Raw genomic sequence first — 25797 nt, forward strand, 5'->3', positions numbered from 1 at the left:
ATATGCTCCCTAGGCTCTTATACTTATTCCAGACACTCCCAGTAAAGATATCAGAAGAACAGTTTAGAGACTGGGACAAATGGATTATAAGATTTATCTGGCAAGACAAAAAACCCAGAGTTCGTTATAAAACAATTCAGATATCTAAGGAAAAGGGGGGATTTAATAATCTTTCAAAGATTATTATGTAGCTGTCCAATTAAAAGCCATAGTTTGCTGGTATAATCCAGGGTATAATTGTAGATGGAAACAGAGTGAATGTTCGCTTTTTTCTGATGTACCAACCCATGCAATAATTGCGGATGAAGATTTATTAAGAACTTATATAAGTAAAGGATATCCATGGATTACTACTACTTTAGAAATGTGGGCAACAGTAATTAAAATGTGTAAATTAAAAGACTTGTGTAAAAAGACGTTTAATGTGTAAATTAAAAGACAAAAAATATTGAGGTGGTGTGCATGCGATACAGATTTTACTCCAAATACAGTGGATGAAGCCTTCATGAACTGGATCAATTATTCTTTTATGAACAATAATATCCTCTTACCTTTCCAGGACTTTAAGAACCATTTTGGGTTGGGTACTCACGACTTGTTCAGATACTTTCAAATAGGATATTAATTCAACTGTAAATAAGGAGAGGAATTGGGCACAAAATGATCTAGTGAAGATATTCTTGTCTGCTTATAAGGCTTCTGCAATTAGTAAAGTAATTTCTAAATTGTATCAGTCTCTTCAATATAATAGATCAGTATCTACCTCTTATGTCAAAACTAAATGGGAGGATCAAGGAAATATGACAATAACAGAAGAGGTTTTGTTAAATACTTGTAAACTTCAATGGGAAACCTCAGGCTCCCACCGGTGGAGATTATCTGCCTGGAAAAACGTAATTCAATTTTTTGTCACTCCAGTGCAAGAGAGTTACAATGAAAGAGGATCTCAGTGTTGGAGACAATGTAACTCCGAAGTAGCAAATCATCATCATATATTCTGGGCATTTCCAGTTATTCATGTATTTTGGAAAGACATCCATAGGACATTAGAGGCTATATTAAAAATTAACATTCCATTCCAATTTAATGTGTTATATTTTGGAAAATTGGATTTTCATGAGACTAATTCTACATATCTATGGAAAATATTTCTGGTAGCAGACAAAAAGGCCATTACTCGTAAATGGCTTCAACCTACTTCACCCACTGGTGATGACTGGAAGGTAATTGTAACTGAGATATAAAAGATGGAAATCCTTACCTTTTCTTTAAAAGTAAAAACAAAAAACAAAAGGGGTTTTATTTTTGGAGAAGACGGAAGGAATTTGTGGACCCTAAGAATTAGTAACTATACAACAGATGTCATCACAAATTGTTGTTGTAAACACTGTAACTGTGTAAATGTGCTATTACATTGTACTGTACCCTGTGTCTTTTAGTTGCAATTCAGGGGTGTCAAATTAATAGGGACGCTAGGGACATGTCCCTACAAATATCCAGTAACTACTGAATTGTAACTAGCAATAATTTTGATCAAACAATTAAAATGCATTTATATAACCACTGTTGTCCATCTGTGTCTTGTGGTTTGTATTTTTTATTTTTTTTTAACCAGGAAAAGTCTCACTGAGATTAATAATCTCTTTTACAACAGTGTCCTGGCCAAAATAGGCAGCAGCACAATTTTTGGTACACAAAAGGTTAACAGATCCCATTCTCTACTACGCGACCCGCCTCCCTAAACCACGTCGCTAATAGGATTGGCTTTGCCGTTTCTTGCTAACGTGTGAGAGGCTGTAGCTACATCCGGTTGTACAAAGTGCCAAAGGTCCTTCAACTAGATGCGCATTATGTAGGCTACCGGTACGTGAGGAAGACACCATCCTTATACCAGCAGTTCTGTTCTGGATGTGAAAATACAGGACAAATCAATCGCCTCTCATACTGATTCAGTGACAGTGCATTTTTTCAATGCGTGACAATCCTGTATTAACGGGATGGTTGCAAGCGTAAACGTTAGTTTGTTTGTGTGTGTGTGTGTGTGTGTGTGTGTGTGTGGGCGCGCGCACGTCGCAGGGGCGGTCAATTGTCAATTGTGGTCAATGTCATAAGCAGCCACTTAGGGCGTCACCATATTTGTGGCTCCGCCCCACCGAATCCAATGAACAGTACCGAGCGACATTTAAAGTTCCTCATGTCTTTTATTACCTCAGAAAAGTTTGTTTCTTTTTGTTTATGTTCTTTTTTTGTGGTTATGCCTATCCACGATGGCTATTTTTATTTTTTAATTTGTGCTAGGACCGGTATTGTGTGTGCATGCGTGTACTTTGACTTGTAAGGTAGCTCCTAATTCCCACCTTTCTTTTTTTGACCACCATCCTGCGTCAGCATGTCAGCATATCACCAAACGCACACACACACACACACACACACACACTCAAACCAGCGGATATTGGGAACTACTTTACAACAAGTCAAAGTGCAAATCACTATAATAATACTTAATTAAGCCATAAATGTAGAGGAAGAGAAGAGGGAAGTGAGGCAGGTGTAAAGGCAGGGTCACAGGTGAGGTCCTAACATATGACATGGTGATATGTTAGTAGTGAGATTCAGTATTGTGACAAATGTTAGGTTGTACTGGGATGTACTGTATGGTTCATCCATGTGTGTTTGAAATGAAAGCTTTGAATAGGAACGTTGTTGTTGTCTCTGTGGACTGCTTTTATGTCCCCACCAATGTCAAAATCAAATCTACACCCAATTTGCTTTCGATAGGTATTACACAGTTTATGTGAAATGTATAGGAAGTCATCTTGACTTAATGTATCCAAATTTTGTACTGCATTTTTGATTCCTATATAGAAATAATGCATTATTATTATTATTATTATTATTATTATTATTATTATTATTATTAATAATAATAATAAAAGTATTTGTGTTCAAAATGTTGTACTTCTCATTTTATCACAGAACTTTGTTGCAATTGTTTACCAGAAAACTGAGCATGTATGTACACCAAAACATGTATTACACAAGCAGAAAGACAAACTGTTTGGGAGTGTTTATCAGGGTGCTAAAAAAAAGTGAAAAATGTATTACCCTGCCTGTGCATTACAAGATAGATAAATATGTGAATGATAAGGGTGTTGGTTTGTTGAGAGTAGGTGTGGAGAGAAGCTACGTGTTAACAGTGATGCACTTCCTCCATTATCCGCTCTGAGAGAAACTCCACCCCGGCCTTCAGCTGACATTACAGTTGCCAGCAGTATTTAAAGGGGCTGAGCCTGATTTATTATTGCACGCTATGAATCATCAACCACTTTCATTCAAAGCCGTGATCACAGAGGTGTTTAGTTCTGGACGTTTCAGGGATCTGATCTGATCTGATGGTACTGGTCCCCTTATTACCGGCTTGGTGAAGACGACACCGCTTATATACCCGAGCAGAAAAAGATGTTCCCCAGCACTATACCAGAAGGACAAGTTGAGCAGGCACGCAAATACTTTAACTTCTTGAAGGTAAGCTCCTGATTTGTGCTGCTTGGCCAGATCCAAACTGAGGAGACTGATACATGGAAGTGTGTTCATTCCCTAGCGGCTATGTTACAGACATCATCCCACCAACAGCACACAGCTCTGTCTGATTGATGCTAAGCGTAAAGCCGCCTTATATTTGCTAAACTGTATATCCAGTGTACATGGGTGCATAGACGTTCTCAGTCACTCTTGTGGACTTTTCTTTTCTGAGTGAAATGTAAAACCTGAACGTTTGAAACTAAAGATTAAAAACAAACAAACAAAAAAAGCTTTGAATGCTAATCAGTCAGAGCAGTATATGGAAGATTGCCAGCTACTTTAGTCATTAGTATAGACAGAAGATTTGGTTTTAAAGCCTCTAGTAATTAAACAGTTACATCTTTTAATTTTTTAAAATTTTTTTTTTTTTAATTTTTTTTAGATTTAAATGACATTTTAGTTTTTCAATTTTTCATCCCTTAGATTTAAGCCCATTTCCAAGCAGGAAGTTCCTTCCAGTCTCTTTAAAAATGCAAAAACGCTGCTATTTTATGATTATGAATCCGTATTGTAAATTTGGTACAAGTGTGATATCGTATTTATTCAGCTATAAAGCTTTTTTTTTTTTTCATTCCTGAACTTCTTACCGACGGAACCTAAACCAATTTAGATTTAAAAACATGTAGTATATTAAGTTATTTTAGTTTTCTTCCTTACTTAAAAAATAAAGTTAGGTCCAACCAGGTGCCCAAAACTCTGAGCTGGTGAAGATGAGGGACTTTGCCAGATCTTTACCGTTTGTTCAGCAAGGTTAAATCTGCACCTGGATTTAAGTTGATCATTTAAAATTCAACCCAATAGAAACCCTTACAGAATTTGTAATGGTTTTAATGGCTATAATGGGAATTGTTTTAATGGTTTGAATGGAAACTGTAATATCCCCGTGGGTCTCTACTGGTAATTTGTTGCCTTCTATTGGTGCCAGGTTATGTCTAGAACCATTAAGGACCAATAATGGTGATGATTTTAATGGTTATGGTTATGGTATTTGTAGTGGAAGCCATTACAATTTCTGTGATGGATTTCTGTTGAATTCCTACTGGAGTTTTTTTCAGCAGGGAATTAATTGATTTAATTCACTTAAAATGATGTCACTTGGGCTAATAACTATAATAACAACAATTAAAACAATAGGCTAACAAAATAACAGACACTAAAGAGAACTGCCAGTTTAAAGAAATGTACCACTTGAGGCTCGTACTGGGTTACAGGTGAGCATCGACTGTACTAAAACTGTTAAATTTATATACTACAGTTTGCAAACCTCTCAAACTTTCTCTGTGTACAACTTTATACTGTACAAAATAAGGAAAAAAAAATCCCATTATCTTCTTTTGTCCAATATCCAATAGAGACCCTTGGGGATCTTGTGAGGATCAGAGGTGATATGTCACGTGGAAATGCATAACTGCACATCTAAACCACCATTGAGACATCCCCAAAGCTTTTTGGCTCACATATACTGAACGGGAGCAGTACGAGATTACTCTCAGTTTCCAGAAATGGGCACTCAACTAAAACATCTTCATGCAGAAGAGTCATGTGATCCAGAGCTTGAGGAAGCAGATATGGGAAGCATAGTGACACCGCAGGCTCAGGCACGTACAGCACACCTTGAAGCTCCTGATGGAGGATGGGGCTGGGTGGTGCTGGTGGCCACCATCTTAGTCCAAGCCATGACCCTGGCCTTCCCATCCTGCATGGGCATCTTCTACACCGACCTTCAGATTCAATTCAATGCCAGCAACAGTGAGACATCCTGGGTGCCATCCATAATGATAGCAGCCCTACATGCTGGAGGTAGTGATATAGGAAAGCAAGAATTCAATAAAAGACACAAGATATCACAATTATTTTTCAGATCTTTTTAGCTGTACCACACACACACACAGTGGGGTCTCCATAAGTCTGACCACTAGTGAAAATGCTTATATTTCGCATCTTTTCTAATTCTGAAAAGTAGAATCTTTTAAATATTTACATGAATTTGAGACTTTTTAGTATTTGTTATGTCCCCGTTTTGCTATCATGACCGTGTTACACATGAGTTTGTGCAAACCCTATGATCCATTTTAGATCAAATCCATAGAAGTGTCTTCTGAACACATGCTTCAGTAGAAGAGATTAGGCATGAAGAAAGTCTGACATTTTGTACAAAGCAGTTAACATGGTTAATATCACACGTTTGCTTAGATTTAAGATCATTGCGATTGCTGAGGATGGTACCACTTAAAAACCATAAGATGGCTTTGGACCTCAATTCATATGAACAGTTACGCTCTGATAGCTTTAGGACTACAATTGCCACAAACAGTTTTGCCCTCAAGTCTCCATCAGTGAACAGTGGATAAGTTCAACAAAACAAACTTCATGTAAAAACTGTAATGAATTTTCCTGGTTACACAATTGCACTATTGACCATGTAGTATTAGCACATTTATAGAGGGGACTTATTTATAATCGTGTCACCCAGATGAGGATGCGTTCCCTTTTGAGTCTGTTTCCTCTCATGATTTCCTCCTCATAGCATCTCAGAGTTTTTTCTTGCCACCATCGCCTCTGGCTTGCTCATTAGGGATAAATTCATACATTTAAAATCTATATCCTGAGTTGATATATTTCTGCAAAGCTGCTTTGGGACAATGTCCGTTGTTAAAAGTGCTATACAAATAAAACTGAACTGAATTTAAATAGGGACCTAGAAATAGTGCAGAATCTTTACTATTAAATATTCAACATATTGGACATTTCCTTTTTGTTTTTAGATATTTAAAAATTCTAAACCCCCTTTTTTATTTTCAATTTTAAATAATAATGAAAAAATCCCAAATTTCTAATGTGGTCTCAGATCTTTAGACCCCACTGTATATATTGAATTTTTTTAAAAAATATTTGTATTGGGTTTGGGCTTTCTAACAAAGAAGAAGCTTTTCCAAACTGGCACAAATTTGCAATCTCATGATGACTGTACTTTTCTAAGAGGTGTCTTTTTATTTATTTATTTATTTATTTATTTTTTCAACATTAATGTGTTAAATGTTTTATTTGATAAGGGATATTTCAAAAGGGTCTTTAATTTAAAGCTGAACATGTCCTTTTACTTAATATATTTATGGATCGTCTCTCAGACATGCCAATTTGTTAGGACAAGTCCTAGCAAATTAAGTATGTCTTGTTGGACAGCTGTTTGTTTGATATTTGCTGATTTGATCTTCACAAGAAGGACTATACAGAATGTACAATTCCTTCAATTAAAGGATAGTGATAACATTTAGATTAGTTTTTGTTAGCTCTGCAGGAAACATGAAAAGTTTTTGAATTCCTGCTTGTGCGCAGAAAGAATATCGGATTATAGTGTTTAATCCTCCAGCTTTGTACTAGTTCCCCTGTCGTTTCAGATGATTGTTTAGTGTTGTGTTCTGACATTTGACTTTTCCTCCTCAGGGCCCTTGTGCAGCATATTCGTGGAACATTTCGGCTGCAGGGCAACAGTGATGATGGGGGGAGTCTTGAGTGGATTAGGGATGGTAGCCAGCTCTTTTACACATTCCATCATTGAGCTTTACATTACTGCAGGAGTAATAACAGGTCTGTGCATATTCACCCCTAAATTATTTATCTAATTAGATCATTATATCTTATTTTATTTAGTCACGCTGAAAAGCTGTTTTGCAACACATCCCCTAGCCAGCATAATCAGTTGTGGCACTAGATAAAACAATTATTTCTATAATTCAGAGACTTTTAAATGTTAAAAATGCATACCGTATATAGATATTTTCTCTCTCACACAGGTCTAGGTTTTTGTTTCAGCTTCCAACCTGCAGTCACCATCCTTGGTCACTATTTTGTGCGCCGCCGTGCCTTCGCCAATGGCATGTCATCCACGGGCACAGCTCTGGGCCTGTGCTTGCTGCCCTTCCTGGGTCACTACCTACACAGTGAACTGGGTTGGAGGGGGAGTTTCCTTGTGCTGGGTGCTGTGCTGCTTAACTGCTGTGTGTGTGGTGCTGTCATGAGGCCCCTGGTGTCACGGAAACACAAAGAAGTCAAAGAAAAGAAAAATGGCACCAAACCACTGGCTGAGGAGGGCTTTAAAGAACAGATGTGGGTGGCGTGGAGGAGTTTAATGTCCTCTTTCCATCGCCACATGGCCTTTGACCTGTTTTGCAGTAACCAGCGCTTTCGCGTGTACGCACTTGGCATTACATGGATGATGTTGGGCTTTGTGGTGCCGCTGATTTTCCTCGTACCTTATGCTACAGACAATGGCATTGAGCGGAGTCGGGCTGCCCTGCTGCTCTCTATCTTGGGCTTTATCAACATCTTCGTGAGGCCGCTTGCTGGCCTGCTCTTCAGCCTTCCCTGGTTCAAAGGCCGCCATGTTTATGTATTTTCAAGTGCATTGCTACTGAATGGACTGAGCAACAGCATCTGCTGTATTGCGCCCACATTTCCAGTACTCTTGGCTTATGTGCTGACTTATGGTCTGTCCATGAGCGTGGTGGGCACACTGATGTTCACTGTGCTCATGGACATAGTGCAGATGAACCGCTTCCCCTCAGCACTTGGTTTGCTTGCTATCATGGAGAGCGTCACGCTGCTGATTGGACCGCCTCTAGCAGGTAGGAATAGTAATAACTGAGTGTATGTACGATTGCCAATGAGTGCGAACGTAGGCCAAATCCTTTATAAGGTATATTGCATTAATCATAGTGGTGTTCATCAGGGACGTGCATGTGTCTTTTTGAAAATGGTTGCACTTATCCCACCTTTTCCATTTTTTGATGTGATGCAAAATCAGATCTCTGAGTATTGACAGATGCCCAATACTAAGATCAATATCTGATGCTGACACCATCTTAGTATCTGAGCTGAATCATTGCAATGTTTTGTCACCAAATTATGGAAAATATCAGCAGATATGATTGCTCATGTTCTATGTTCAATGTAAGATCTGTTTGGAGTCACTGAACGCATACGCGCAGCAGAAAATATCTCAAATTCAATCTAGTACTGATCCAGCACTATAGGTCCAGAGCCAATACTCTTTATCAGATCTTCTTTTTAGACAGAATTTAGTTTGCAAAAATGACAAAGGGGTGGATGTACAGTATAAATATGCAGAGCCATATGAATGTGTGGTGGTAATTATCAACACCCTGTGGCTTTGTTTTAAAGTGGAGGCCTACATTTCATAAAATGTACCTTTAGGTTTATTTTGACAAATTAAGCAACATATTGCAACCACTATGGTATTATTAATTATATTCCAGACACTCAACTTTCTCTATGTTTGCTGTCCTTTTTTGTCAAAATGTCCATCCATCCATCCATTTTCTGTAACGCTTATCCTACACAGGGTCACGGGGAACCTGGAGCATATCCCAGAGGAGACACCCTGGACGGGTTGCCAACCCATCGCTGGGCACAAATGAGCACACACTCACACACCCATACACACACTACAGACAATTTAGAGATGCCAATCAGCCTACAGCATGTCTTTGGACTGGGGGTGGAAACTGGAGTAAACGGAGGAAACCCCCGAAGCACAGGGAGAACATGCAAACTCTGCGCACACAGGGCGGAGCCGGGATTTGAACCCCCAACTCCGGTAGTGCGAGTCAAACATGCTAACCACTAAGCCCACCGTGCCCTCTTGTCTAAATATCATTGATTCTTTTAATTTAATTGATAAACTACACCGGACCATTTTGGTGAAAAGTACTGTAAGTAATCCCTTCAGAGACCTCCAATATTTTATGAATAGAAAATGTATTCATCCAGTATTAGTTTAGCCATACCTCTAACGTTGCTGAGTAATTAAATCTGGCCAGTTTCCTTGTTCCTTCCACTCCCATGACCTTGATTTTATCTATCCACTGGGTTCATAACTGTTTGTTATTGCACGAAACTCCCTCCAACCCTCCCATTGTTGCTTAAGGAAGCAGTTGGTTTTCATACAGAAGCTCTGACAAAGCATAAATCGGATCTAATTATGTCTAATCATCTGTACTAGTCTGTTTGTACTTGGGAGCAATCAGAGACAATGAAATGTTCTTTGCGTGGAAAAAGTTAAATCTACAAAGTAGATCTCGGGTGGTGCCAGGGCTTCAGGCTCTCTTGACCTGGCGTGTGAGATTGACTGGACAGCTGGTACGCTTGTGTAAGTAACAAGCCAACTCGAAATGTCAAACATGCAACCCAACACTGTTTAGCCTCTGCATAATAAACTCCCTCACTTCTGCATATCACTTGGGAGACACTTACAAATGTGCTCTCAGTGATATCTTTGTGGAAATTTGACCTGTTGCATGTATTTGTAATTGATTACTCACTGTTATTTGTACAGTCGGTCTGTTGATAGTCACCACATGACGTAGCTTAACCTATCACTGGCTGATAACACTCAGGTCAAGTACAGAATGTTTGTCCAGTATGTCACACTTTAGGCCGAGTTCCAGTATTAACTGCACCGTTTATACTGAAAAGGTATTCTGATCTTTATATCACTCAAATCTGTTTGTCTTTTCTGTGGTTCAGGCAGCCTTGTGGACAGCACTGGTCTGTACATGTATGTTTTCCTCGCCTGCAGTATCACAGTGGTCTTATCAGCTTTGTTTCTCATGGTGTCTTTCTACTTGCTGGACCGCCGTGACACAGCACTTAAGGATGCATCATCGAATCAAGTGTCAACAGTTACACCGGAAGTTCTCATAGTGTGTGTAGGGGGAAAGGTCAAGGAACCTGTAAAAGAAACTGAATGCACCACAACTGTATGAACCGAGTACATTGACAATCAACATCTGTGTTAGATGAATGAAACATATGCACATAATTTGAATACAAATTGATTTATTTTCAAGGTTTATTATTATATCTGGGGCATTTAACAATAACACCAATGATATACACTTTAAGCTTGTTTAAAGATATGATGTGTATTTGTCAGATTGTGAGGGTTATATTGCTTTACATTGCTAGATCAAGCTTTGTGTTACACTATTACACATTTCTAAGCATGTTCGTTTTTTTATATGCTATTTTACAGTACACTTGCCAATATGACATTTATCAATGGCTGTTGACCTGAATCTTATCTTTCAGAATGTTAATGATCACATTACCTTATTGGATATTGCACTGTTTCCAGCAGTTCGTCAGAGCGTTTTGGGGTTTACTATTCTTTATGTTGTTTACGTGTTTATTTGTGTACTGCACCCCATTCTGGAACATTGCCAGTACTGCAGTGCTTCTAGGTCTGCACAAATGGAAACCAAATTTAGTCTGTGGCTGTAGTACCCTGGTCTGTTTTACATTATCATGCTGTTATTACATTTTATACAGTTATCATCTGCACATAGTCAATCAGAGTAGACAAAGTTCATGTCTCTTAGATTTCTTCACATTACATGTCCTTTACATGAGCTGTATATTATAAGCACATACTTGTTTTACAGCTGAACGTTAGCTAGAGTCAGATTGTGCGTGCTTCACTGTTAATGCCTTATCTAATGCTATCAGGGAACTGTACACAAATCAAGTGCCGTATGAATGAAAATATTTATGTATTCCCAGAGCTGTTCATCTGCACTGTACACCAAAAGTCCTGCTGGTTCTAGTATATTTTTACAGAGTATATACATATTATACACAATATATTGGTCTATATATAAAATATTGGTCCTGTTGCCATTGTTTAACACTGTGTACATCTATAGATTGTATAAGGTCATATGTTATTTACAAGTCTTCTTTTCAAATAAATACTCTGTTTCATTTCGAATAAAAAAAGCTTATTTCAGTTCAAATTGAGTTTTGCTTCCACGTAATTGAAATTGTACACTATGAGTCTGTCATCAATATGGAAATGATATCAATTCTTTAAATTCTTTCAGAAGAATTTAGGCTTGAAGAGAGAGGACATTATCAGACCAAGGATAAACAGATGCTTTCTCCATGGTAGACATTTAAAAAAAAATCTGTAATATCTGTAAAATTCAATCTTATCCAGGATGTGTTCGGGCCTTGCACAGTGTTCCTGGGATTGGCTCCAGAGTCAACATCAACCACCACCACCAGCACAGTAATAATAATAATAATCATCATCATCATCACCATCATAAAAATTCTGGTGTGTCCGGGACGGTTTTTTTCTGTCTCAGTTCTACCTGCTCCTGAAGGAATTCTGACCAATTCCTTCTACTTCCACAGACACTCTTGACCAATCCTATTTGCACTTACAATTATTATTCTTCACACCTGCCATGATATTTTCTGACCGACTTAGCTGGTTCAATTTCTCATCACATTTAACCAAATTAGCAGGCAGCACCACCAGTGTCTTACACTGTCTTGTTAATGAATGTGCTGAACTTAACATCTGACCAATGACTCCTTCAAGAAAGTAAACAATTGCTCCTCTGACTTTTTGTTGGCTCCGAGTCCTGATACAAATCTCTGACCCGTTCAAGGGGGAAAAATGCATGTATGACCATTAATCATGTTTTTTGATGGTGGTGGTCATTTTTAATATCATTCTGTTATTCTGTCCACTGTTTTAATTGAAATTGGCAAATTGCTTTGACTTTTACTTTGATAAAAAAAAAAATCTGACTTTTATTTTGAAGCCTAAAATCTACCGACTACATAATGCAGCCTAGCGGTCGTCCTCTAGTGGCTGTTTAGACACTGACACTGTTTACACCCGTCGCAGAAAAATTCAAACAGGTTAAAGTGATATTAGTGTTGACATTATAATGAAGTCATAATACGAAAACATCCCCATTTCAGTATTTGGAATTTTTTATTTAATGTAAATGAATGCACTAGGCTGTGTGTTTGCTTCTCGTTCAGCTGTAGGAGAGTCATGTTAGTGCACTTCTGAAAGTGAAAGTAAAACTACTGACGGAGAAGGGAAGGAAGCGTTAAGGTTTAGCTGTAAGCTGCTCGAATCTTGGTGAGCGTCATTTGTTTTTGTTGCTGTTATTGTTGATTTGACCATGTTCGTGCTGATTTTTGTTGTTCACCAGGACAAGCTGGTTTTAAACCAGTACACGTTGTGTTTTTACTGGTCACTACCAAGTATGCCTCTACTGGTTTAGCTGCTCTTCTAATATGGCCTTGTTTACTCATCAGCTAAACCAGCAATAAGACCAGCATCACCCAGACTACCAACTAGCTAATACTGGTTTTAAATAGGGTTGTTGTTGTTGTTGTTGTTTTTTTTAAACATTTGAAGTTTTTGGCATGCAGAATGATTAGGATGTCTTTCAGAGAGCATTACAGGTATGTATTCATTTCTCTTTGTTTTTCAGGGAAGAGTTCACTTACATTCAAGAGGAACTATGAACCAAGCAGCTGTTGCATGCTGAAAGAGCCACCAGAGTCTCCGTGGCAGTCCTGGGATTTGAAATCATCTCCTGATCACTAGCTCATGATGGCTGGCCCGGCTTTAGGCTCCGCATGGCGTGCATACGGAGCTCTCCTTTTCCTCGACCTGATCCTCTGGCTCTCCCTGTTGACCGCACTTCTGTGCTCTCAAGGGGCTTTGCTCGTCAACCTGACGTGGCTGTGGGCTTTCAGGGCTTTCAGCTGGATTCTGCTTCACATAGTCAGTTCAGCCAGCCTGGACAAGACCATACACAATCTTCTGAAGCCCTGGGTAGCGTTACTGTGTTTTGCACCTCCTGTGTTTGATATGGTGCAAACACTAGTTCTAGGAGGGAGGTGCGGCTTTAGTCCTGTGCCTGTGCCCTCCATGGTGGTTTTAACTGCAGTGATTGGCACTCTGGTCCATCTGATGTGGGACAAGGCATTCCCTAGTAAAAAGGTGAAGAAAGAGCAAGAAGCCAAGGTCCTCCTGATGAGAGTGATTCACTACTCAAAACCAGACTACCTTCACCTCGGGGCGGCGTTTTTCTTTCTCATCTTGGCTGCGTTATGTAAGTTTAACACCCGTGCTTGTTTGCACTTCTTCACGTGACTCTAATTTTAATGTCTGAGCCTAACATAGTGATTTGAAACGCACATGTATTGCTTGAATATACTATACAACAATATAGCATGTGGCAGTGTGTCCAGTGTAACGTTATTCCTCCTTTTCAGTTGAGTCGAGTATTCCGTACTACGTGGGTAAAATCATTGATGGTTTGAGTGGAGAATACAAGCACGACAACTTCTTGTGGGCCATTGCATGCATGTCATTTTATTCTTTTGGAAGGTAAATGCATGTTGCATTCCTCTGTTGATATCGTTGTCTTTTTGAATTTGTACAAAACTCACAGTGTGTTTTTTAATTCTTAGTTCTATGTTCACTGGCTTGAGAGGAGGCATGTTCATGTGTAGCCTGAGCAGACTAAACAAGAGAATTCGGCACATGCTGTTTCAGAACCTGATCAAACAGGACATCTGCTTCTTTGAAGAAAATAAACCAGGTGATGTGCAATATATAAATAGTTGATCCTGAAGCTGCTGCTGATTTTCTTAGTTGCATTTTCAAAGAAAACTTGCTCAAATGAAATCGCTCTTACAGGAAGCTTGACATCGCGGCTGGTTTCAGACACTGATAAAATGGGCCGCTCTATCGCCATGAATTCGAATGTGCTCCTGAGGAGTCTGGTTAAGACGTGTAGCATGCTTGTGCAGATGCTCAGCCTGTCCTGGCAGCTCACACTCCTTACCTGTGTGGAGATGCCTCTTCTCGCTGTGCTACAGAACCATTACAGCATTCACTACCAGGTAATTGACCTTCTCTCCACATATTTAGTCAAAGATTTGGATTCTAATAGTTTTCCCATGCTTCCCTTTAAAAAAAATTCAAGATCTGATCAAAATCAGTTGCATAAAGGAAAAGCTTCATCACCAGGTCTTCTGTAGTAGAATGACTGTTTTGTAATTTTAGTTTAATCATCCCACTATCATTCTGTCCTGATGTGCAGAAAACATCGAGGGAACTGCAGGACTGCATGGCTGAAATTGAGCAGTTGGCATCTTCTGCTATCAGGTCTATAAAGACGGTGCGGAGCTTCAGGGCTGAGGCTCAGGAGCTGAAGAGGTACCAGGAGGCTCTGGACAGGAAGCTTAAGATACTGAAACGCAAGGGCATTTTCAGTGCAGTCCACCTCCTTCTGCGTAGAGTGAGCCACAACATACATTACACACTATGGCATTGTGCATACGACTGGTTTTAATCCCTCACCCACCTGTTCTCACAGATACATTATATAGCCAAAAGTTTGTGGACACCTGATCATCAGGCCCATATGTACTTCTTCCCCAAACTAATGTCCCAAAGGTGGAAGCACACAATTGTTTAGAATGTCTTTATATGCTGACCTCAAACCACTGAACACCTTTGGGATGAACTGGAAGCCTGTCTGCACCCCAGGCCTCATGGCCTGAGATCAGTGCCAGACTTCATTAATGCTCTTTTGGCTGAGCGAGCAAATCCACACAGCCATGTTCCAAAATCAAGTGGAAAAAAGAGTTGAGCTTATTGTGATAGCAAAGGGAGACTAAATCTGGAGTGGGACGTTCAATAAGATACGAGTGTGATGGTCAGGCGTCCACAAACATTTGGCCATATAGTGTATCTGGATCACTCCCATCTGCTCCTACAGTTACTCCTGATTGAAACTGTCCATGATATTTCTAATGAACTCTAATGATGAGCAACAGTTCATACACTTAATATGCATGATGAATACAGCACATGGGCTATTATAGACTGTTGTAATACCTGAACAGCTACTGATGTGTTAAGTTTAATTGGGAGCCTTAAAATGATCCAAAAATATGCCTTTTTTTAATACACCAATCAGTGCACATAGCCGTTTGAACATCTGCCAGGCTTATCATTCTGTTGCTCTGAAATAGCATCATGAATATATTATTATTATTATTATCATCTTTTTAATAATTAGCAAAATGAGACAAATGTCTTACCTTTTTATTTAAAGCAAGAGATGTAATGGAATTTTGCACAGAACAGTATTGGAAATGTTGCTGTTTTGCTGAAACTTTCTTTCCTGACCAAAATTGACACATATCTGCAATATTTTTTAGCTCCTTGGGACCTTAATCCTGATGCACACCTATTATTTACAGTCTAGTCTCCAGACACACTCACTTCATTTTTGTATCCCTGCATGTCGTATTAGTCTGCAGTGCACAGTTCAGTGCTGTTGATAATAATGGTGATTCCTCATGTTTGAGTCAGTGTGTGATGAACCGTAGCGCTGCTTTTGTCCTGTTGTAGTGTCTAACGGTGAGCTTGAGGGTGGCTATGCTGCTTCTTGGTCGGCGCCTCATCATCTCGGGTCAGCTAAGCAGTGGGAGCCTCCTGGCTTTTGTGCTGTATCAAAAAGACATGTTGACCAACATGAGGGTGAGTTTAATAATCTGAACTGTTTAACCACAAATGTTGCGAGTTTCTTCTTCTGGGTGTTGTAGGCCCACTACTAGATTTAAACAAAACTCTTAAGTGCGTGTGTTTCTTTGGTTTTCTCAGCAACTGGTGTATGTCTATGGAGACATTCTGAACACAGTGTGGTCAGCAGAGAAGGTGTTTAAGCTGCTAGACAGAAAACCGAACATGCGCGAAGCAGGCGAGTGGATACCTGAGAAACTGGAAGGAAGAATTACCTTTGATAACGTCACCCTCTCTTACCCATCCCGTCCTGAATGGAAAGCACTTAAGGTCAGTATTTTTTGGAATTTGGAAAAGGTGTGTGGGGAAAAAATAATAAGAATAGGGCAGAATTGCCAAAGTAACCGCTCTGACCTCACATATTAATAACCTGTTAAACCCTTGTGTCAGTCTGTGAATATAGAGCTGAGTCCGGGGAAGATGACAGCATTGGTTGGCCCATCTGGTGGAGGTAAAACCTCTTGCGTCAGTCTGCTGCAGAGGTTTTATGAGCCTCAGCAGGGCCATGTGCTACTGGACGGCGCACCACTTAATGAGTACCAACACCAGTACCTGTGCAGCCAGGTGAACACTGTAACCCAGACACTGATGTAATAGATACAGAAACTGAATATGTAGCAAAACCTCTTGAAATGATCCATCACAGTAAATGGCAGTAGTCCTGTCCGTCTGTCAAAATACACTTGAAACTAGTGATGTATTTGGTTTTTAAATGAGTTGAACTAAAGTGTTTAATGTGATTTCATCTTATGACAGATGGCAGCTGTGTCTCAGAACCCAGTGCTGTTCTCTGGCTCTGTGAAATACAACATTGCATATGGCCTACGTGACTGCACCATAGAGAAGGTGGAGGAGGCAGCGAAGAAAGCCAACGCGCATGACTTTATATGCAGATTGGACAAAGGCTATGATACAGGTGAAAATTTCAGTTTGTTACGAGATTCATCATTAACAAAGCATTTAGTTGATTTGACATTAAAGGTGTTACACTAGCAATGTTACTGTGCTGCAGATGTTGGAGAGTCTGGTGGGCAGCTGTCCTCAGGACAGAAGCAGTGTATTGCTATAGCTCGAGTGTTGATCAGAAATCCAAAAATCCTCATTTTGGATGAAGCTACCAGCAACTTGGATATCAACACTCAGCATGCGGTACCTGCCTTCACACTTCATAAAACAGCTCCAATCACAGCTATCGGTTCTCACTGACAATCTTTCACACAGATTAAAGCAGCTCATAAAGTTGAATCCTAAAGCCACAAGCCAGAATAAAGAGCAGGCATTATTATACAAGTGACACAACAGAAAAACCTCACACTCCTGATCACCTGACAATGCCACAGCCATCAAGAGAGCGTAATGGCTCTCTGCTCTATTAGTAGGTAGCATGGTGTTTCTCTTTCCCCTGTCAATCAGAGTGGTATTTATGAGCTCATGTATGTGGAAGAGGGCAGTTGGCACTTTCCTGTGAGTGTGCTCAGCAGCTCTGTGATGGTACATAAGCAGCAGTTCAGAAAGATATGGACGGTGGCCTTACATGTCTTGGAGGAAGTACATTTTAGCCCGGACCTTCTTTGAATGGTAGCTCTGATTGGTAGCCATCATGTGATACAGCTAGTGGTTAAAAAATTATTACCAGTTAAAAAAGATTGGTCTCTGTACAGTATCTATAAAACATTTCCCTTGGGCTGCATAAAAGCTCAGAGATTAGGACATAGAATCAGCTCAAATTAACCTCTGGGTTGACAGATGTCAGTTTGAAGGCTATATTCAGTTCTGAACCATAAATTCAGTATGAGGAGAAGTATAATATTTGCTCACTCCTTTTCCCACTCAGGTTCAGGAAGTCCTCTCTGGCTCAAAGAGTCAGACAATGCTGGTGGTCGCTCATCGTCTGCAGACTATCGAGAGAGCCGATCACATCATCTACATGGAAGACGGGATGGTCATGGAGCAAGGAACGCACGAGCAGCTTATGGACAAAAGAGGACGATATTTCCATCTTAGGGAAAAACTGTTTGCAGTGGATTCAGACCAAGACTGAGCAGATTCATTACCATTAAATATGAATTTGCAAGCATCAACTATATGTGGAAGTAATAAGATCAATTTAAAACAATTATTTCATAATTGGTATTATACTAGTGGATAAATCAAATAACCCAGCTGCCCAGGACAATTGGGGATTATGTATCTGCTTATGAATTTCTATTTTCCGGCCATCAAATTCCTCATTTGGCTGTTGCTATAACAGTCACCAGCAATTATCATACCCATTCATAAACCAAAGAAAAGTCCCTGCATAGCTTTAGTTGCTACGCAACATTTTAATTTCATGTACTTTTCAATATAAACACACTCCTCTTTATTCTATTACTGGTGGGTTGAGTCAATCTGGTAGTGCATCAGCCAATTTTTGACTATTCGACTACTGATTATTATTTTTTTTTATCTGTTTAAGTTCCTCAGGGGTGGGGGCACTCAAATTAATGCTGTAAGCATGCTACGTATTCTCTAAAAATCTCAAAAGTGTTGCTCGTATTTTTTCTTACTTTTTTTTAGTATTGTAATTTACATAACAAATTACAATCAATTTTCTAGAGGATAATATGACTATTATTACAGAATGTGAAACCATCAAGCTGCATATAAATATGCTCTCATATAAGTGATGATTATTGTGTTTTCAAAAAAAACCATTGGACAAAAAAAACAAACAGATGAATTGATTTGTCCACAATTTTGTTAACACTAATGAGTCATAAACCATCAAAATTTGCACTGTGCTTCGTTTAAGTAGACTCAAGGTTGCGGGAGACATTTCTGATGTGGATTCTCTCAGTAATAGTTGTGCATTAAAGCATATCTGTGATTTAAGAACAGCAAAATTTAGATGCATTTGAACCATGATGTTATAGGAAGTAGATCATGTTTGAGCATTTTTCTTCCTCACACTCAGAACTAACAAGGTGTGTATTATCATTATTTGGAAGCAAAATCAGCTTAGGACCGGACGTGTTAGCTTGCTACAGCATTTACAAGGAACTGTCACAAAATCTCTGTATGAAAAACCCACATACAGCTTTTCTCATTCATATATATATATACATACACACACACACACACACACACACACACACACACACACATATATATATATATATATATATATATATATATATATATATATATATATATATATATATATATATATATATATATATATATGTATATATGTGTGTGTGTGTGTGTGTGTATGTATATGTATGGCATAAGTTTAATGCATGAACTTTCTGCAGCATTATAGTTAGCCTGCTATGACAGTAACGGTTTTCTGAGGGAAATGATTCTAGGCTCATATTTCAGAAAGATCGACTTTGGTTTGAATAATGGAAGTAAACTAAATCTTTATGGATTATACATTGAAACCCAAGGTTTAAATGTGTAAGAAGAGTAATAATAAATGTGTGAGAACAAAAATAAAAACTATTGAAAATCATTATGTATTATAATAATAATAATAATAATAATAATAATAATAATAATATAAGAATGTTGTACAAGACATCACTTTATTTTGTTTAAAAAAAAAGGCAGTGGTCAAGTTGAGATACAGACAAAAAATAGAGCCATAGACTGTATAAAGCCACATTAAAAATTATATAAATATAATTTTTTTCCAAAATTTGAAACCCATGTACATCTTTGCTTATGTACATTGCTCCCTAGAATAACCAAACTGATTATTATATTATGAATGAGTGTGTGCATTCACAGAATGACAAATGGCTTCTCTCTTAGTTGCAAGTAGAGGTGAAACAGTGATTCTGACGTCCTCCTTGTCTTCATAACTCGATCAGCTGGGTCACGAAAATCCTGCAGGTCCTTATATAGATGCTGAAATAAACTGGCTGTTAGTATGTGACCGAGTCCCCCTGCAATTGTCTTGCTAAGACTAATATGGCTAGTGATCTCAGCATGTGTCAGTGGACATGGGATATGATTAGATGTGGGTTTTACCTCCATATGCCGAACAGCCTCACACAAGCGCTGTCCTCTGAGCTCTGCTGGCTTCTCCAGTTTCAAGGCAGCATCCTTCAGAAGGGCCTGAAATCATGAATCATTACATTAACTGTATAAGTAGGCTTGATTTACACAATGAGGAGATTTTTTCTTTTCTCGTGTGTATGTGCACCTGAACACGTCGCAGGACGGCATGATGTAATCCACACACTGCAGAGATGGAAACACTCTCTACCCGAACCTCCACAACAGACAGGGGTCCTTCAGCACGAAAGTCACTCAATATGACCTGCAGACATAGACAGACCATAATAGTACAATAATAGTAATAGCAATTGTACAGTAACCATAGTAAGACATAACCCCAATAAATGGGTTATATGAGGTTATTTTGTAATATTATTTGGTAATAATGAGCTGGTGTGGAGTTTTTAATCAGATGTTTATAGAGGTTTTTTGACTAATAAAAACTAGTGCGCATTAAAACAGGCTGAAGTAGAATGAGGAATATATTAATACAGTAGCAACTAAATCGAACAGCAGACTGCAAGGGGATGCCAGTAAGCTGTAACAGGATAAAGAAATGTCCCTCTAGAATTCACCTTTGATTTCAGTGTTTCTTTTTAACCAATGTTTACCTTGGGTTATTCATGTCCCACTTTTTTTGTAGTTTTGAGCCAGGTCAGTTTGTCATTAGTCTGCTAATCTTTATTTGCCTGGTAAGTTTATTTATCCGTTCTTTCTGTGTGTCCACCTGTTTGCTTGGAATCTACAATTTAGTGGGGGACGTGGACAACTTGTGTAGGTGCTCTCTCTCTCTCTCTCTCTCTCTCTCTCTCTCTTTTTGAGGTAGTAGGATTTTTGAGAGACTGGGCATGAGTACACAGCTTCACCACCACCTAGAAATTCCACATTACGCTATGCTTGCATTATATACAAAATGCTAATATAAGAAAATAAGAGTCATTGGTTTGGTGGGAGCAAAAGATACTGCTATTTAACAAAAAACAAAACAACCCACAGATTTTTCATGGCTCTAACCAAGTTACAGTTTTAGCACATGACCTGAGGTTTATACACATACAGTAGATGCTACCTCGCTGCAATATATCCTTCACCAAGTATGAACACAAGAACAAAAGCATGTTTGCATGCACACATAGTACTAGGGCTGGGTGATATATCGATATAATATTAATATTGTGATAAATGATTATGCGATACACTTTTCTGAGATATCATTGGTATGGTGATTTAAAAAAAAACAACATTTTTAATAATTACAAATTAAAGGGTACTTTTTTAAAAACTTAATCTTCTTTGTCTTTGGAGGCATTTTAAAAAAGTAACATCAAACTAAGGTTTTTTTTTGTTTATTTTACTCCTGCTTTGCAGACAATTTGTTAGCTAAATTATATATTGTATCATGGTATGATATTTTTGTCATATTGCCCAGCCCTGCATAGTACCGTAATACCAATAGAGCAATCCATGACGGACTACAAAAGGCAAGACATAAAAAAAAAGATGGAATACAACAACAAAGTAAAACCTATCCAACAAAAAACGTTTTTTTTTTTTTTAAATACAACTGGAACAATATAAAATAACATGCAATGCTTCTCAAATTCTACTGATTTGCTATGTTAACCACTTCTTAGATGTTTAATTAGCAGACTGTCTGTCAGTTGTGAGTAAAAACTACTAACCAGACGTACATAGCACAGGAGGTGGAATTTGTCATGCAGTCATGTTCTGCATTGGGAATAGTACATTACAAGGAAACCAAAGATCAAATCTCTAACATTCAATACACAAGCATACCTCTTTGGTCAGCAGTCTGACCGCCTGTCTGTCTGGCCCTTTGGCACACACAACTGGACTCTGCACTACCTCTTGCCCCTCTGTCTTAGAAGTTCCACACAGCAGCCATTTGAGCACGGAGATGCACAGAGGTGCACTGCTACAGTCAGGTAAGCTGAGCAGGTTCCTCAGGAGCTCCGAGGATATGTGGATTGCTACTGTATGTGGAGCAGCAGTCGGCATTACTGGCTCATTGGTGTGAATTTGTCTGGAGCTCAGGAGCATGCGAGTGGCTTCCCAAGTGCTGATTTGTTTGGGAATATGATCACCATTTGGAGTTGGCTCTCCTATCCTTAAGGCATCTAGCCAGTCCAATGTTAACGTGTTCAGAGACAGACAGATGCTGCCTGTGTGTGTAATAAGCTGAGATAGTGAGGTGTCACTGGTTGAGAGCTGTCTGTATTCCTCTGGGTTAAATAAAGACTGTAAAGTGTACACAAGCGAGCAGTAGATCTGCACCGGGAGAAATAAGTCCCCGTCACGTTCGAGAGGTAACGTCACTTCAGCTTTTTGACCACCGTCTAATTTCATCAAGGCAAAGGAGTAGGTTCTAGATGAACCCCCTGCACTGACAGAAAGACTTGGCTGCACTTGAAGACAAAGAGTCCATCCTTGGTCTAAGGCACAAGAACTTTGGTTTTCCAATATGCAAGTGAGAACCAAAGAGTCTTTCTGAAGTAGCGTACTCCATTTGGCAGCCCCATGACAGCTGATTGTAGGCTGGCGCTCACACACCTCTTGGTCAGTCTTCTGACAGTTTAAAAGCAAGTGACAGATGTTGAGAACGTGGTTCAAACGCTTGAGTGTGTTATTCTTCAATTCCAGCTGCTGTTTCTCTAATGTTGCTCTGAAAAATTCAGTCAATTCAGTTTTGTCAAAATGGTGTCAGTTGTTTTTTTTTGTACAAAGCATCTCAAGTTAAAACCTTAAAATAATCTTACCTCTCCCAAACATTTCCAATACCAGCCAAGAGGTCTTTGATTTTCTGCCCTGCTTGTGATGAAGCCAGTCTAGACATGTTAGCTTTGTCGGAGTCCTGAGGGAGGGTCACCTGAAGAAGTCTCCCACTGAGAGACACAGCCAGAAGCTGCACACTGCCTACAATTCATACAATGCACAAAGTTAAGTGTAAAAGTGTGTACACCCATACTTTGAACAGGTAAATCTGATAAATTTGATGCAAGGTTTTACTACAAGGAACAAAAATGTCTAAAAAGCCTATGTTAATATATTAATTGTAAAAATCTAATGATATTTCTGAAAGTGATATAAATAAAAGGTCCATCTTTTTGTTTTGTTGTAGGTCTTGTGGCAGCTATCTGTCTTGGTCCCATTTGACTTTCCACAGCAAACTGCAGTTTAAACTTTTCAGGTCAAAATAAACAAGTGGTAATTATTTCAAGTCCACCTTAATGAGACACTATCAAATGAATTAACTATAGCAGGGGTATTCAACCAAAATGTATAAAAATGTCCAGTTACATAAAATTCATTGCTTATAAAAGGTCTGAATAAGCAACTAACATGACTAAATGGCAACTATAATTATATTTTAATGCTTAGTTATTAAAGTCCCCACGAAATCCAAATGGAAGTTTTGTGGATTTTAGTATAAATATGTTAGCCTTAAGGTTATCTATAAGCTAGTGTGCTCCAAAACAATGACAAAATTTGCATTTAGAAAATATATGCATTCAAAATTTACTGTCTCCCTCTCTACCACCAATAAAGATCAACAATTTTGATGAGATCATTCTGCACTTCAGCTTCTCAGAAGAAGCTCACTAGAATCTGAGGTGTCCTGCCCCCGACAGCTGCAGGTTTCCTGGTTTTGAGGTAAGCTAAACACTATTGGCCATTTAAAAAGGGGTAGGGGCCATTCAATATGTCCCACCCTGACTTCCTGTTTCAGTGGAAATTATAGCAACAAATCAAATAACGCTGCATGTTTCAAGGCACTTCACTGGGACTTTTAGAACTAAGACCATTTCAAGTAGTTATGTTTTGTTTCATAGTGGTGATTCACATTACCACTTTCGATTAGTGACACGGACCCTGACTAGATGATGACTAGAACAAACACATACTTCTCAGTCCATTCGACACGTCATCGATCAGTCATCAATTACTGAGTTTTGGTTAATAAAACATTCTCTCTTCCATGAGTTTCATTCAAGGAGGGAACCAGTGTACCTGTAGGACTGATGGAAGGCTCAGTTAGTGCGATTACTCGGCACATATTCAGACAGACCGCACTCTCTGGCCTTGTGCTGTCTCCCTCTGACACTGCTGTGATGGGTGATGATGACGACGAACGTGTTAAGGTCTTGCTCAGGGACAAGCAGAATAGGTTTGTGGCAGTGCTGTAGTATAAATGTTCACCATCTACACAGGCACATACCACAGGCCCCTGCACAATGTGCTCAATGAATCCTTTAGAAAGATATCAACATAGTGCTTAGTGTTATCACAAAATACTTCATTCCTATGACCATAGAACTACAATATTAAACTGGAAACCTTACCGCAATCCGCTGCCTTTCCATCAGAGCTTCTTTGATTGGCCCTGATCAGCAGGATTCTGCCCCTCTGACCAATCACAACCAGGCATTGTGGGCCCTGATCCCCAATAAGAGACGTTCCAATAAATGCTACTGGCTGCTCTAAACTGTAGAAAGTCCTGATTTGTGGCTTTTGTTCTCCCTTTGAGCTGGTTAGAGCAGGTAGGAGTAGTGGGGAAAAAACAAGACGTCCATCGGGTAAACCACAAAGAATGACGGGAGAATTTATAAGAGATGCATCAACTCCAAATAAGAGCCTGAAAAGGAGAGGATCGAGACGAGGCTGGCGTTTACATGCATGTCCTTTAGGTGAGGAATTGGGGTAGACGCATGTCAAAGCTGGAGCTGAGCTCGTCCTAGCCTGCAAAACCACATCATTCTGAGAAACTCCCGTGACAGCTGGGACCTGAAATCCTGCACCTTTCTGAAATCCTGGGGATCTGGATGAACAACGTGCCAATTCATAGAGGTGAAACCTCCAGAAAGACTCTTGCAGACTGACAGTAATGAGTATGTCCTCTGCTACAGTGAAGGAGAGAGCAGTGCCATCTTTCACTAGAACGTTGTCCCTGGACACCACGGACAAGGCAGGGTCATCACCCTGTTCTGCTGAGAAGGAGCTGTAAATAAAAGTGAGGGACAGCAAGACAGCAAGGTTTTCCAGGAAACATGTAATGGTGCAGGAAGACTTTATTTAGGACTGGAAAATGAGATCATCATCATCATCATCAATCATCGTCAATCATAATGAAAAATGTCAGTTATCTAGAGAGCATTTCACAAAATGTTTCATGTTACCTGGATTCCGGAGAGAGGGTGGTACAGTAAAGGAGATTATTCTCACAGAGAGCATAGAGACTACACTGATCAGCACTTAAGGCCAGGGATGTGACTGGAGAATCAAACTGCAGGACAGTCTGTAAAAAAAAAAACATTTTCCCTTACAGAAGCAGTGACCTTGATCAGCAGTGAAACACTGATACAGATTCAGGAAATCCCACTTGCCTTAACTCTTCTCTCTTGGCCACTAAAAACAAAGATGTGTTCAGACCCGATGCTTAAGATCACATCTGGGCCATGACAGATCACTTTCGCATAAAGCAAGTCACCAAAATCTGCCCAACACTCCACAAGACACCTCACCCCTTCCATAGCCTGTCCTCGTGGTAATTTAATCCAACACCACAGTAACTCTGGAGTTGATCATCCAGTCACAACCAGCTTCTTCTTCTCTTCTTCTTCAAATGTTGTGCTACACGCTTCTTCTTCGAAACCACATTCTAACTAAAAGGGGTGTTACCGCCACCTTCTGGACTGGAGTGTGAGTAGCCAAGTCAA

At 39.3% G+C, this 25797-nt stretch overlaps 3 protein-coding genes across 5 annotated transcripts; 2 read left to right on the forward strand and 1 right to left on the reverse strand.

Moving 5' to 3' along the window:
* The first annotated feature begins 1193 nt into the window (after nucleotides 1-1193).
* slc16a5a (solute carrier family 16 member 5a) lies at nucleotides 1194-11741 on the forward strand. Of its 2 annotated transcripts, XR_008387503.1 has the most exons (6): nucleotides 1194-3525; nucleotides 4935-5382; nucleotides 7027-7170; nucleotides 7377-8207; nucleotides 8945-9751; nucleotides 10129-10184. XR_008387503.1 is itself a non-coding variant. In XM_053640010.1 (5 exons), exons 2-5 carry the CDS (start codon nucleotides 5085-5087, stop codon nucleotides 10365-10367), a joined length of 1512 nt encoding a protein of 503 aa, XP_053495985.1. In that variant the 5' UTR covers nucleotides 1202-3525; nucleotides 4935-5084; the 3' UTR covers nucleotides 10368-11741. The 2 variants fall into 2 exon arrangements, 1 of the variants encoding a protein (XP_053495985.1); XM_053640010.1 differs by lacking the exon at nucleotides 8945-9751 and having other exon boundaries at nucleotides 1202-3525; nucleotides 10129-11741.
* Nucleotides 11742-12238: 497 nt separating this feature from the next.
* Nucleotides 12239-18900, forward strand: tap2t (transporter associated with antigen processing, subunit type t, teleost specific). Of its 2 annotated transcripts, XM_053640009.1 has the most exons (13): nucleotides 12286-12315; nucleotides 12442-12544; nucleotides 12903-13529; nucleotides 13693-13807; nucleotides 13891-14021; nucleotides 14120-14325; nucleotides 14526-14723; nucleotides 15845-15973; nucleotides 16097-16285; nucleotides 16406-16579; nucleotides 16772-16931; nucleotides 17028-17164; nucleotides 17850-18900. In XM_053640009.1, exons 3-13 carry the CDS (start codon nucleotides 13022-13024, stop codon nucleotides 18054-18056), a joined length of 2154 nt encoding a protein of 717 aa, XP_053495984.1. In that variant the 5' UTR covers nucleotides 12286-12315; nucleotides 12442-12544; nucleotides 12903-13021; the 3' UTR covers nucleotides 18057-18900. The 2 variants fall into 2 exon arrangements, with proteins under 2 accessions (XP_053495983.1, XP_053495984.1); XM_053640008.1 differs by having other exon boundaries at nucleotides 12239-12544.
* Nucleotides 18901-19577: 677 nt separating this feature from the next.
* On the reverse strand, nucleotides 19578-25770 carry faap100 (FA core complex associated protein 100). Its single transcript, XM_053639603.1, has 9 exons — nucleotides 25465-25770; nucleotides 25258-25376; nucleotides 24424-25079; nucleotides 24092-24331; nucleotides 22840-22996; nucleotides 21860-22745; nucleotides 20208-20324; nucleotides 20033-20119; nucleotides 19578-19909 (listed from the first exon to the last, which is right to left on the reverse strand). The coding sequence occupies exons 1-9, from the start codon at nucleotides 25609-25611 to the stop codon at nucleotides 19784-19786; spliced, it is 2535 nt and encodes an 844-aa protein (XP_053495578.1). The 5' UTR covers nucleotides 25612-25770; the 3' UTR covers nucleotides 19578-19783.
* Between the last annotated feature and the right edge of the window lie 27 nt (nucleotides 25771-25797).

This window comes from Ictalurus furcatus, chromosome 13 (genome assembly GCF_023375685.1).
Source record: "Ictalurus furcatus strain D&B chromosome 13, Billie_1.0, whole genome shotgun sequence".
Taxonomy (NCBI): domain Eukaryota; kingdom Metazoa; phylum Chordata; class Actinopteri; order Siluriformes; family Ictaluridae; genus Ictalurus; species Ictalurus furcatus.